This window comes from Heteronotia binoei, chromosome 10 (genome assembly GCF_032191835.1).
Source record: "Heteronotia binoei isolate CCM8104 ecotype False Entrance Well chromosome 10, APGP_CSIRO_Hbin_v1, whole genome shotgun sequence".
Lineage (NCBI taxonomy): Eukaryota > Metazoa > Chordata > Lepidosauria > Squamata > Gekkonidae > Heteronotia > Heteronotia binoei.
The window spans coordinates 71978248-71990885 of NC_083232.1; the positions used below are offsets into that span (position 1 = coordinate 71978248).

The following is a 12638-nucleotide window of genomic DNA, read 5'->3' on the forward strand; positions in this document are numbered from 1 at the left end:
TTTTGATTAGGACCTGCCAGCCTAGAAAAGAATGTGGATAGAATTCACTGGGTATAGAGAGAGAAATATTGGCAGAAGGTAATGCACCTTCTAGCACCCTGGCATAAATGTATGTTCTGTGCCAAATCCTCTTTGGTTTGGATTTCCATACAGCTCTCTTCCTCGGTTTCAAAAGTTGTGTAAGAATTTGGATCCTTTCTAATTGCTTTATCAATGTAGTTTTTGGCTTGCACTTCCCCTCAATATTCTGTCTCTTCCAAAGCCCTGCAAAAGGTTGCCAATCAGATAGAGGCTGCAGCAGTCATATCTCTAATGCAAGGCTCAATTCCACGGGCTTCTTTGAAAGAGCTGCTTACAACACAGACAATGTGGGGGTACTCCCATTTATGTCATAGCAAAATTGTGGCAAGAAGCCTTCTGCCTGTGGGAAAAGATATTCCACTGCTTGCATCAAGGCTTCCCCATTAGAAAGTGGAATGCTGGATCCAATCTGTGAAGAGAATACCAACAAAGTTTTATTCAAGGTATGAGCTTCCATGTACACACACACTTCCTCAGATACACTTAAATGGAAGTTAGCAGTCCATACATATAGGCAGAGAGCAAAAAGCAAATTAACATACAACATAATGAAGATGTTTTAACAGGTCTTTGCACACAAAAGCTCATATCTTGATTAAAACTTTGTTGGTCTTAAAGGTGCCACTGAACTCAAACTTTGTTCTACAATTCTATACTGTATATGATAAAATCTGGCTTATTGCCTCAGAGTGTCCCAAACACTTGACAGCAACCGTAATGGCACACACTGTTCACAAACATCACAGCTGGTGAGAGAAAAGATCACTGGCTGTATGCTTCCAGTAGTTGGTAGGCAAGACAGCAGTTAATACCCAGTGCCAGCGTTGGGGTCTCTGGCACCCCAGGCAAGGGATGGGCATGTGCTGCCACACCCTCCGATCTGGAGGGAGCTGAGTGGGTATCATGGCATGTTCACTTGCCTCAGAACTGTTCAGAGCTGCTCCAGACATCTCTGATGTGAGCGAACACACCGCCCCAGCCCAGCTCCTTCCAGGTCTGTGAGATCTGGAAAGGGCTGGGCTGGCACATGACCAGCTCACTCACGTTGGGAGGCATTCAGAGCAGCTCCAAACACATCCAATGCGAGTGAACATGCACTGCCCTACCCCACCCAGCGGCTTCTGGATCTGTGCGGCATGTGTCCCCCTCCCCCAAAGTGGGCTGAGTTGCAACAATGGTGTTTGCTGGGAGGCTTGAGTGGGTGCTTACCCCCCGCAGCCAGATAGTGCCCTAGGCCTACTTCCTAAGCCTACCTAGCCTACTCCCACATGCTGGCCCTTCAATATCAAGGAATCAAAAGGATGAGGGGCAGGTTTACAGGCACATGGGCAAAAAGAAGGAAAAACTCTTCCGTCATTCTCTAAGGACAGAAGACTGTTCTGGATCATACACAGGGGTAAAAAGAGTAAAGGCAAGATGAACGTTAAATATTGCTTCAAAACAACAACAAAATCAGTTGCTTCTGAGTTGCCTGCCCTTTCTAGTATAAAGGCTTTGCTTCTCAGGGGAGATAACATCTTGGTCTTCAGCACCCACCAGAAGAAGGGCTGGACATCATACATCAATGTCTTTTCCACTCTACACAATTTATTATTTTAACTGTGGACTGTTTCAGTTTTATGTCTAGACAAGGAAGATCCACTTCCACTGGGGATGCTCACACCATCATTCCTTTATTACATTGTTTACTGCATCATTAATTATTACTGTGTTGATAAGAAAATAAAAGGGCTGCACCAGTCACAAGAGATAAAAATAAGGCCAAGGCTGATGGTACAAAATCAGGTAAAATTATACTTTATTAGTTAAAATCCCCTACGTGTTTCACCAACAGGTTTGTCAAGGAAATCTGTCCGTCTTGCAGTACTTTTTTTTAAAGTATAAAATATTGATCTAATACTCTTTATTGAAGAACTACTGCAAGACAAACAGATTCCCCTGACAAAACCAGCTGGTGAAACACAAAGGGAATTTTAACTAATACAATATAATTTTACCTGATTTTGCACCATCGACCTTAGCCTTAGTTCTTCTCTCCTGATTTGTATTGATAACACACAGAAAGGAGAAGAGCATTAACATGGACAAATGTGCCGTCTGCAGTAGCAAATACTCATAGCTGGCCATCCAATCTAATACTTTAAATAACACATTTATTCCAAGTTGGCACAATCATTTACTGTTTCAAGCAGAAAGTTTTATGTGGATGATATTCCATGCAGCTTATGCCCAGGGTTCTCCAGCTCTAACCCAGAAACTACTCAAAACAATGCATTTGCACAAAAACAAACTGAGACTGAAGAAATCTGAATTATGCTGAATTTTGGGTTCAGTTAACTGAATCCTTCACCCCTTTTCAAGCCAACAGTGATACTTCAAATGCAAGGTGGAATGGTGGCTCAGTGCTTGAGCACCTGCTCTGCTTGCAGAAGGTTCCAGGTTCAATCCGTGGTATCTTGAGTCAAAAGGATCAGGTAACAAGTGATGTAAAAAACTTCTGCCCAAGACCCTGGAGAATTACTGCCAGTGAAAGTAAACAATATTGACCTTGATACACCCCGTTCTGAATAAAACTTGGTTGGTCTTAAAGGTGAAACTTGACTCCTGCTTTGTTCAAGTACATATTACTTGCAAAAACCTGATTACTGGCAAAAATCTCTACAAGTGTTTTGTTCCAGAATTTTGTCTTTAAATAGTCTGAACAGTTCTGAGAAGTAAACATATCTTAATTTGATCCCTAATCCTCACAAAAGAGATTAGAATTAAAATATTTTATTATTATACTGAAACTGTAAAACAATTGTCCCATCTTTTTCATAATGATATCTTCTGCTCTATGAGAAAGGCAGGAAAAAACTGCTTATTGTACCTACTACTAAGAAATTCAGTACAAGGATAAATACAAAGCCTTTTATGTATCCCATTTTTGCTTAGGAGCTCAGGGCAGCATAGATGGTTCTTCCCCCTTATCCATTTTATACCCTGTGAGGTAGGCTAGGCTGTCCAGCGTCACCCAGAGTTCTTCAGGGCAGAATAAGAATTCCAACATTCCAATCACTAATGTCAGGAGCAACACGGCAGGCAAAATTGATGCAGCCCTTTCTTACCAGGATCGGAGAAATCTGAATCTGCTGAATTCCTGCCTAGCATCCAAATGCTGAAAAGCATATAGAAAAGGTCTCGAGAAATTGCCAGATTCCTATCACAACTGCGTAGTTTTTTTAATTAGGAAACGTTTATGCCATACCTTCAAAATCCCAAAACAGCTTACAATTAAGACAATGATTAATATGAGTACAAACAAGCCAGTAAAACAGAGATCGTACAAACACCATAACTATCCATAAAACAGGCCTCAGGCCCGTAGAAGACCATAAAGCAGCTGAAAAGACAAATAATAATAATAATAAAAGGCTGGGTTAAAACGAAATGTTTTGGTCTGGCACCTAAAAGACAGTAAAGCAGAATACAAACGCAGTGTAATTAGAAGCGAGAAGACTCCGATTCGTCATAGAAAGAGCCACAAGAAGGGAACTTCCGATTACACCAGCTGTCCTTCGCCCGCATTAGCCAAGTCATTCCCTGCGAGAACCACGAGCGGCCGGATACTTATGCGCAAGCGCGTCTCATCCTCCTGGGCCAACGAACCTTGAGCTCTCTAAATACCCCCTCCCTTCTCCCCTAACGGACCAATCCTTACTTTCGGACCCTACGCCCTCCCCTGCCGACACGCACAAGCCCGACGTTCACCATCCGTTCCTATTGGTCGGGAGAAGCCTTCCTTTCGGTGGGGGTTGGTGGGCAGGTAGCGAGGCGCACGCGCTCTCCTTCCTTCCCGCTCTCATGCCCAATAAGGTGTCTCTGAGAGGCCTACGTCGGTCGAGCGCTTACCTCTCTTGGCTCCGCCCTTCTCTCTCTCTCTCTCGCACCTCCTCCCACCCTTTTCCTTGGGCTGTGTCAAGTGGCGGCCACCAACGTGGAGAGCGGAAACTGCCTGTCCGCCTTCGAACGGGCGCCGCCGCCGCCGTCGCGTAAGACGAGAAGAAAAAAGTCAGCGCGCGGGCGGCGACGGTTGAGCGCTGTTCCCCCTCCCGGCCACCCGAAGGAGCAGGAGTGGCTGAGAGACCGAGCGGAGATAAGGCGCACGTGAGGCTGCTGGGTGGTGCCGGGATTTCACCTGTGGTCGCCACTCGCCCCTTCCCTCAGACCACCAGGGCGTTGGAGCAGCCCAACCGCCCGGCGCGAGGACGACGGGTCCAGTCAGTCGGCCACAACCGGTTTGAACCGGAGCTCGCGACGAAGGAGTTGTCGCCGCCGCCGCCATGGCCGAGACTGAGGAGAGGAGCTTAGACGACTTCTTCGCCAAGCGAGACAAAAAGAAACGGAAAGAGAAAAGCAGCCGGGGAACCGCCGCTGCGACGGTTTCTCTGGCAGCCTCGTCCAACGCCGCTGCCGGAGGGGTGGGGGGAAGCCGGCAAACCGAAGGCGGTTCTGGGGCGGCTGCCGGCGCCAACACCGTCGCCGCTAAGGTGGCCAACAAGGTATATTTAGGAGTGGGCGGGTGAGGAGTCGAGCGCGACGAGGGGCTTAAGGGGGGGTAGGTGTTGGGGGGAGGGCGAGGAGACCTTTCCCTGACTGCTTCCTGTGGGCGTGGGTAGCTTCCTGCCGACAGAGGGCGCAGCCGCGGGGTCAGGAGGGCCCCTCTGGCCTGCCTCCGGGGAGCGGGGAACTCGCACTCGCCACCCAACCTGGATGACTGCGGGCGCCCCTTCCCTTGGGGAGTAGGTGGGTGGTGGGGCTCCCGCGACAAAGAAGTCAGAAGTTTGATCGAGAGAGGGAGCCCCACTTCCCGCCTCGTTTCTAGTTCTGCCGCCCTAGGCTTTCCCAGTGCAATTCCACCGTCTTTCCCTTGGTCCCTGCGCCGTGTAGGTATCTTGCGTCTGGCTGAGTTTATCCAAACTTACTACTTTCCCGTAATAGTGACAACGCGTTTGAGGTCCATAGGCATAGCTGTAGCAAGCTAAGCTGTAGTTTTTCTCAAGCTGTAGTAGCTCATTACCGTTATTTGGAAGAAAAGGGCGTTTTCTGTTTGGGTTTTTTTGCAAAGAAGTCGTGCCACTGGCAGCAACATGGCAGTCCAGCTTCTTCCCAGTGAAAAATGGCTTCCAAAGCTGAGTCCTAGAAAATATAAATCTAGGGCTCATTTCAAAAACCCTGGGATGACATACAAAGGACAATGTTCAGTGCTGGAGGCTCAGTTTCAAGGGTTCAGTTTTAGAACAGCTGTCAATAAATGCCACTGATCAAGTGCATTTAAGACCCTTACCAGGGTTCTTGAGCTTGAAGAAGACATCACTTCTGTTAGTAGACCCCAGTGTGCATGAACGAAATAGTTATACAAAGACCACTTCAGGTTGTTCACTGAGGTTTATCATGTAATACATTCCCTTGTCCAGAAAGACAGTTCTGGAGTGTTGAATGCCTACAGGTGGTTTTGAAGAGTGAATTGATTAAAACAGTGCACATGCAATGCAAAACAGCTATTTAACGAGTAAATTTTGATGCTAGCCCTATGAGACCACATATTAATGTAGAAACACTTGAGTCTGTTGCTATTTAAATTCCTTAATTATTAATGGTTTTCCATGGTATTTTACTAAAACATGAGCAAACATTGAAATTTTTTAAGCATTTTGGGCAAATAAAATGTGCTGTACTTGCACTTTGATTCCTAATCCAATGTCTGTAGCACTCCTATGCACTACATTTCTTATTGAAATGGACTTGAACTACTAGAGTAACTTTGCATATGAGAAAATGGTAGACCACAGTTTGGACCAACCAGTGGGAGATAAGAAAGTAGAATGATGGGGAGCTTTAGGAAGCCTGTCTAAAATTTGTTTTACCTGGAATGTGAGTTACCATTCTAAGTAACTGTTTATCTGTGTTTTTTTCTTAGAAAATAGCCAGAGAGAACACATTAACATGTGATTTTTATTGTAGCAAATTTTTTGCTTAGATATTTGAATCATGCTGGGAAATACATAGTTAGTTTGTCCCACAGATAGTGGTTTCCAAAATGAATTTTCTTCCTTACAGAAAAGAATACCTTTGAAAAAATTCTTTGCCTGGAGCCTTTGCACATGTATGTTTCTGAAGCAGAAGGTAGTTTTAGCTTGCAAATTGCTGACTTTTCTCCAACTCTAATCCCATATGCAACTGGCTGTAGAAAGTCAGAAAGCCGATATGATATAGTGACTAGTGTTGGACTTGGACTGCTGATACTTAGGTTCAGATTGTTCAGCCACGAAACTTGGTGAGTAACTTCAAGCCAGTCACTTCCTGTCTCAGCCTAACCTACCTTACAGAGTGGTTGTTGGGGTAAAATGGAAAGCAGGAAAATATAAGTTGCCCTGAACTCCTTTGAGGAAGAGTGGAATAAAATGAAAGACAAGGAAACCTTTTGAATTGTTTCTAGTGAGGTTCAGGAGGGTTGTGGGGACAGAGAAATTTAAATGTACATTGTTATATGTAATGTACTCTGAACTACAGGGGTCTTCTGCTTTAAGCTATTGTACATTGACTGAGGAATGAAAGGGCATAACAGGAGAAATAGAGCAAAAAAGTTAAATACAGAAACAAATTATGCATTGCTTCCATGCTTGTCATAAGGAGACTTTGGGAAATGCATATTTTACAAATAGTAGCGAAGCACTATAGTAAAAGTGTGTTTCATGGCCTGCTCTGTAAATGGCAAACTTAAAAAATTATGTTTGCTATGTAACATCACCAATAGGTACAAACAGTGCTAAAATGTTGAGCTTCGTATTCCTGACTAGGACACATCTATTAAATGCTTCCAAAGTTCATATTTAAATAGGTGATTCAAAAATAGCAATGTTGTCATTCTGTGCCTTCTTACAATATCAGTTTTGACCTCAGAACTGAATTTTCTCCCACATGTGTATGTGTAGGAAGGTCTTTTTGTTCTTTAATGGTTGTTTCATTAGTTTCAGTGTGAATTGTCTGATAATGAGCTGGTATAATACCTCTTTCAGGAAGAGGATGACTGGAAGGAGTTTGAGCAGGAAGAAGTTGACTATAGTGGTCTCAGAGTTCAGTCCATGCAAATAAGGTACTACTGTCTTCACAATACAAATCTGTTAAAAGAACTCTTAATGAACCAACATTCTTTGTTTACCTAAGTGGATTCTTTTTGAAATGCATAACTTAGCTCAGTGAGGGTGGCTTCACTTTAATGGTTGAAGAAATGCCACTGATCAAGTCATCCTTAAAATTACTTATCACATGATAGCTTGTATTGTTTCACAACAATCTCTGCTGTGTGCAAATCTTAACCATGTAGTACTATAACAATTCTTATATAATGTGTTAGCTAAATCAGAAGCAGACTGAATGTTCCTAGATGTTTAGACTCTTAAGGAGCCAGTGAGGTTATCAGAGCCTTGCAACATCTCTACTTCACTTAATCTTATTTTTAATTATCAGCTGTAAAACACATGTGAGCAGCAAATGTATTGGGATCCTTAGTTTGTCCTTCTCCTTAAGTTGTGTAATTCATATGCAGACTTAAATCTTTTTACTCTGTACTTCGCTGTTGACACTTATCTGCTGCTAGCACTTCTTTTTTTTGTATTGGCTGCACATGCCATTCCTTTTTATTTGCAAGATATCACTGTACTCATACAAAGCATAGCAAAATGCATAGAAATTTTCAGCTTATTTTAGATATAAGTAGCACTGAAGTTTTATGTGCTTAACATCACAAAATGAAATAGGTAGTGCGTTGTGTATGTTCATATATGTAAATAGTAGACATGCACAATACTTTTTGCTTTTTTCTCCTCAGTGAAAAAGATGATGATGAAGGTGAAAAGAGAGAAGAACCAAGGGATTACAGTGAAGAACCTGGTGGTGGTGTAGATAAATCGTCCGGCCCATGGAATAGGTCTGCTACTACGCAAAACCCTGTTGTTGAAACAGTTGGTAAGCTTTCATTTGCCTATATTAGTTATAACTGACCTTCCATAACTGCACTGCTGATAATCAAAATAGAAATTAAAACTTTGTTTTAACTTAAAGAATAATGTAATAGATGGTCCCACAACAGTTCTTAAAATGAAAGGACTATGCTGATAAGCATTTAAGTTGTCAGTCTGTCTCATAGTAACTACAGAACAGCTGTCAATAGATGTGGTGGTTTCAGCACCTCTGGTTTTTAAAATTCATATCAGAACTGGGAATCCATTTTGATAGGTGCCAGGTAGTTTAGTTTAGGAATTAGCTCTATCAATTATAAAAGTTATGGCTTAAAATATGAATATTGTTGTGCATGTGACTTGGAATGTTAGGGAGAATTCTATTATATTTTTATTTATTTAAAGAACTCCTTTCCCTCTTGTTAGATCACATTTGCTATAATTGCCTGGCAGCAGGCAATACCTGCCTTTGCATAATAATTCTGCCTTCCTTTTGAATGTGAAACGTAAAATATGTTATACTGCCTAGTGGAGGAACAAAGTGCAGAAACAAAAAAGTTTCAGTGTTCATGATGAACTAAAGAATTTGAAGATTGGGTACTAAGTAGCTGTTCCATTGTTATTGTTTTGTAGGCTTTGTGTAAAATAGTTTTGAAAGTAGGTTGTGTGTAAAATGGTGTTAAATAGTTTTGAGACTAGTTATCTTCAGAATGCTAGACAGTATACAGTGCTCTGAAAATCAGGTTATTCCACTGTGCTCCAAATTAGTACATGTGTTTGTTTATGTCATTTATTTGTAAACCTTCTCTTAACTCACTTATAGAAAACCCAGAGCCTGTCCAATCCAGTGGGGTATATAGGCCACCTGGTGCTAGAGAAACCAGGACACGGAAAGCACCACAAGGACCCCCAGAAATCTATAGCGATACACAATTTCCATCATTGCAATCCACTGCCAAGCATGTAGATACCAGAAAGTAAGTATAGTAATAGCACTGCTCAGTTGCTTCTTAACGTTGCTTTTTTCCTAATCCTTCAGAGCTTTATAATCCTGTCCTCAGAAATCATAGATAAATTGGTATCTGACATGATAGATACCCAAAGAAGCAAATAGATTTGGAATATATAAATATACATGTGGATCATATTCATGTCCCAAAAGGAGGCATTCTTAATAATTTGGTATTCAGAAATTGATTAGTGGGATGGGACAGAATGTTGGGAAGGTTGATCTGTGCTTGCTCCATGTATCAAAGACAGTCCTATATGAATCTTAAATTTAATTGCCCTTTGTGGGATTTCAAAACTTGCAATAGCTTAACAGAAGAAAAAAGGCTTTGCTTTAATTGGTTTGCCTCCCTTGAGTGTCTTGTTAGCTGAAACTATGACTTAAACCTTGGTTTGCAGGTTCCATTCTTGTCTGTCTGGAATCATATGTTCTCAGAAATACTGATCTTAACACTGTCACAGTCTCACTAGGTCTGGAATTTAGTTTAGTACAGTACTTTATGTACATCCAGATCTTGAGTGTGCATCATTTCTGCATTAACCTTTATCCAACTCTTATCTATGCTAACACTTTTTATAATGACAATAAAGCAAATTGCTGTGTGTGAGTATACTTAATAGAATCCTTGAGTTTGAAGTAGAGACTTCCATGCCATGTCACAAGCAGCTTATGAGACTCATCTCATGCCATATGGCATTAGGAGTGAGGCTATTAACAAATCGTCAAACCTTCCTTGGTCTCATAATTCTCTGGAATGAAGTCTGTACTTTCAAACTATCAATGTCGCACTTTATTGGACATAAATATTCACAGCTATTAAAAGTTGTCCTATTCTTCAAACAACTGTGTTATATTCATAACTCAGAACTGTGCAGGTATCCCTGCTGGATTTCTTGTTCTAAAGACAGCAAATCCCCAACTCTGCCACTGTGTTTCAAAAGCAGTTTGTATAATGGGATTGTAGTCTGTTGTAATCCCAGCAGTCGTGTACAGGACCATAACCATGCTTATGAGTTCCCTGGATTGTAGGCCGTAGCTCCATTGCATCAGCAGCCCTAGCCATGGAACTTTGTATCTAAAGCTTAGTGTCATTGACTTAATATTTCTAAGGGGCAAGTGCATTTTAAGACCCTTACTGATTACATTTATTTTCCCATAGGGATAAAGAAATGGAGAAGAGCTTTGAAGTAGTAAAACACAAAAATAGAGGTAGGGATGAGGTTTCAAAAACCCAGGCAACTAAACTTCAGCTAGACAACCAATATGCTGTGCTTGGGGATCAGTAAAGCTGCACACACATTACAATTAAGGAATGGTTATTTGATACCTTTCCAATCTAAGGTAACTAAACTACAGCTATTATGAACATGCCGTCTCATTTCTACTGGATCTACTGCAACAAGTGCAGATTACTTTGACGTAAGTGATTGGCTCTTCTGCACTGTGGAAGTATGCTTAATATGGTACACCTGATTTCTTCCTTGGATGTAAGAGATATTAATGTAAGTGGTCGAACAAGAGTCCCAGTATTTTGATTACTCTGCAAAACTGTCGGCAGCCCGTGGTTATTTCAAATCTTTTTATGTTCAGATACTGAGCCTTCGGTAAGGGTTGACTACCTCAGACTTGCTGCACTCATTGTGGACACCATGTGGATCACAACTTCTGGAAAAGGTTACAACTCTTTAGTGGCCATCTGAAACTCGAAACCAGCTCTACTGGATTCCTCTCAGAAATCCTGCAGAAGTCAGCCATCTGGGTTCTGATTTACTATAAAAAATTGAAGTGACCTTAAATGAGCAACTTGTCCTGTGCCCCCACTTACGACATCCTCTCATATGTAGCCATAACTGACTAGAAGCCTCTAGTATATACCACTTTCAGAAATATGCAGTGTACTGTTGAGCTGTAGTTTGTTTACCTTAATTTGATTTAAGTTATCAGAAAATACACAACCAGATAGAAAAATGTAGGGAAAGTAGTCTGCATATATTAACTTTTTCAACTATGTAAACTCTTCTTCATTTTAAAAAATATGCCTTTTCTGGCTTGAGAAATTGCAGTATAGTCAAGTAGCAGCATGGAATATGCAGACTATCCATACTTTTTTGTTTGTTTTGTTTGTTTTGTTTTGTTTCCTTTGGAGTTCAAGGAATAGGGATTTCTGTAGGTTTGCATTCAGTGGCCAGAAATGTCTGTGCTCCCTTTGGAGTTTATTTTGAAAAACAACAAAGAACGCATGCCATATACTTAGCTTTAACTTTGTACTATGGCAAGTTACAGCTGTTGATCGCACACTGTTGTGTTCACATAATGGAAGTAACTACATGTCAAGTGAAAAATGTCCGTTGTCTTGGCTTCTTAATGGTTGAAATTTGGAAATACTTTGGGAATAAGATGTTGCATTTACAGCATCTTTTCCTCTGCTACCCAAAGATTTAGTGATGACTTCAGTTATAGGTCAGTCTTCTGACCAGCTATGTCCATTTATTTGGAGAGAAGCTAGTATAATAGTACTTTGTGCTAAGATTCGTGCTATATTGTACTGTGTGATATTGACAGTGGTTAGAACTCTATTCAAATCCTAAAGATGCTCCTGCATAAAGGAAATTAATCTTATTTAATTTTTCCTCACATCTGAAATTTGGTGTGACTGATATTGATATTGTCTCTTAAGAACTGATTATTGGCAATGATGTCAAATATTGGTTTATTTAAAAAAAAAACCAACTGTTTTTCTTATCTCAGTGCTTAGAATGGCATTGGCCTTATCCCTGTAAAGAATTGCTGTCCAAATGGCTACTAAACAGTTGCATTTTTATATAGGTCTAAGGTAACAAAGCCAGGCTTCTGGGTGCTCAGATCACTGAACGTAAACCTACAGCTGACACCGTTGAACCAGATATATTTCCTGAAATGTATTTGCCAACAAAACATTAGCAGGATATTAAAGCTGAAGAACTAAGATTATGTGGATTTGTATGTCACTTAATGGCATAGTGGAAACATAAAATTTTAAATTCCAGCTTTGACATTTTATGAGGTTGTTATTACACAGAAATCAAGTTTTAATATACTATGATAGGGTAGATGAAGCTGTCCTTTGTATCTTCACTTGAGTTCTCCGGCATGGTTGGCAGAGCAAGAAAACATTGTAACATTAATAAATATAATAAATGGAAATGTACATGAATTCTGGAGTCCAATGAATCTTTACATGTTATGATGCTATGCATCAGTAATCATGATAAAACTGATGTATGTTCATGAAGTTGAAACTGGAGACTGTAATTCTATGCAGGTTGCTCACTCCCAAGTTCCACTGATCTCCGAGTGAAGGTGCATAGACTTGGACTGTAAATCATCAGCTGTGCACCATTGATGACAGTTGTCCAGCCCTTTGGTTAGCTTGGGTAAATCTGATCACTGTCTACCTCACTCTGAATATAGTGCCACTAGTAAACACCACAGTTTAAATTAAATTAAATTGGAAGTTATCATCCTGTTCTTAGGGAAGCAGTACTGTTGAGGTTAGCACTCAGTTATTG

At 41.1% G+C, this 12638-nt stretch overlaps 1 protein-coding gene across 2 annotated transcripts; it reads left to right on the forward strand.

Annotated features, from left to right (window-relative positions):
• Positions 1–3966: 3966 nt before the first annotated feature.
• CDV3 (CDV3 homolog) lies at positions 3967–12283 on the forward strand. Of its 2 annotated transcripts, none has more exons than XM_060248897.1 (5): positions 3967–4622; positions 7140–7216; positions 7952–8088; positions 8905–9058; positions 10250–12283. In XM_060248897.1, the coding sequence occupies exons 1-5, from the start codon at positions 4404–4406 to the stop codon at positions 10374–10376; spliced, it is 714 nt and encodes a 237-aa protein (XP_060104880.1). In that variant the 5' UTR covers positions 3967–4403; the 3' UTR covers positions 10377–12283. The 2 variants fall into 2 exon arrangements, with proteins under 2 accessions (XP_060104880.1, XP_060104881.1); XM_060248898.1 differs by having other exon boundaries at positions 10681–12283.
• The last annotated feature ends 355 nt before the right edge of the window (positions 12284–12638 follow it).

Bases quoted from the DNA above. Each gene is read 5' to 3' on its own strand.
- CDV3 (XM_060248897.1), top strand. From the start codon at position 4,404: ATGGCCGAGACTGAGGAGAGGAGCTTAGACGACTTCTTCGCCAAGCGA. The intron at 4,623-7,139 runs GTATATTTAGGA...TACCTCTTTCAG, and splicing joins CCGCTAAGGTGGCCAACAAG to GAAGAGGATGACTGGAAGGA. The intron at 7,217-7,951 runs GTACTACTGTCT...TTTTCTCCTCAG, and splicing joins GTTCAGTCCATGCAAATAAG to TGAAAAAGATGATGATGAAG.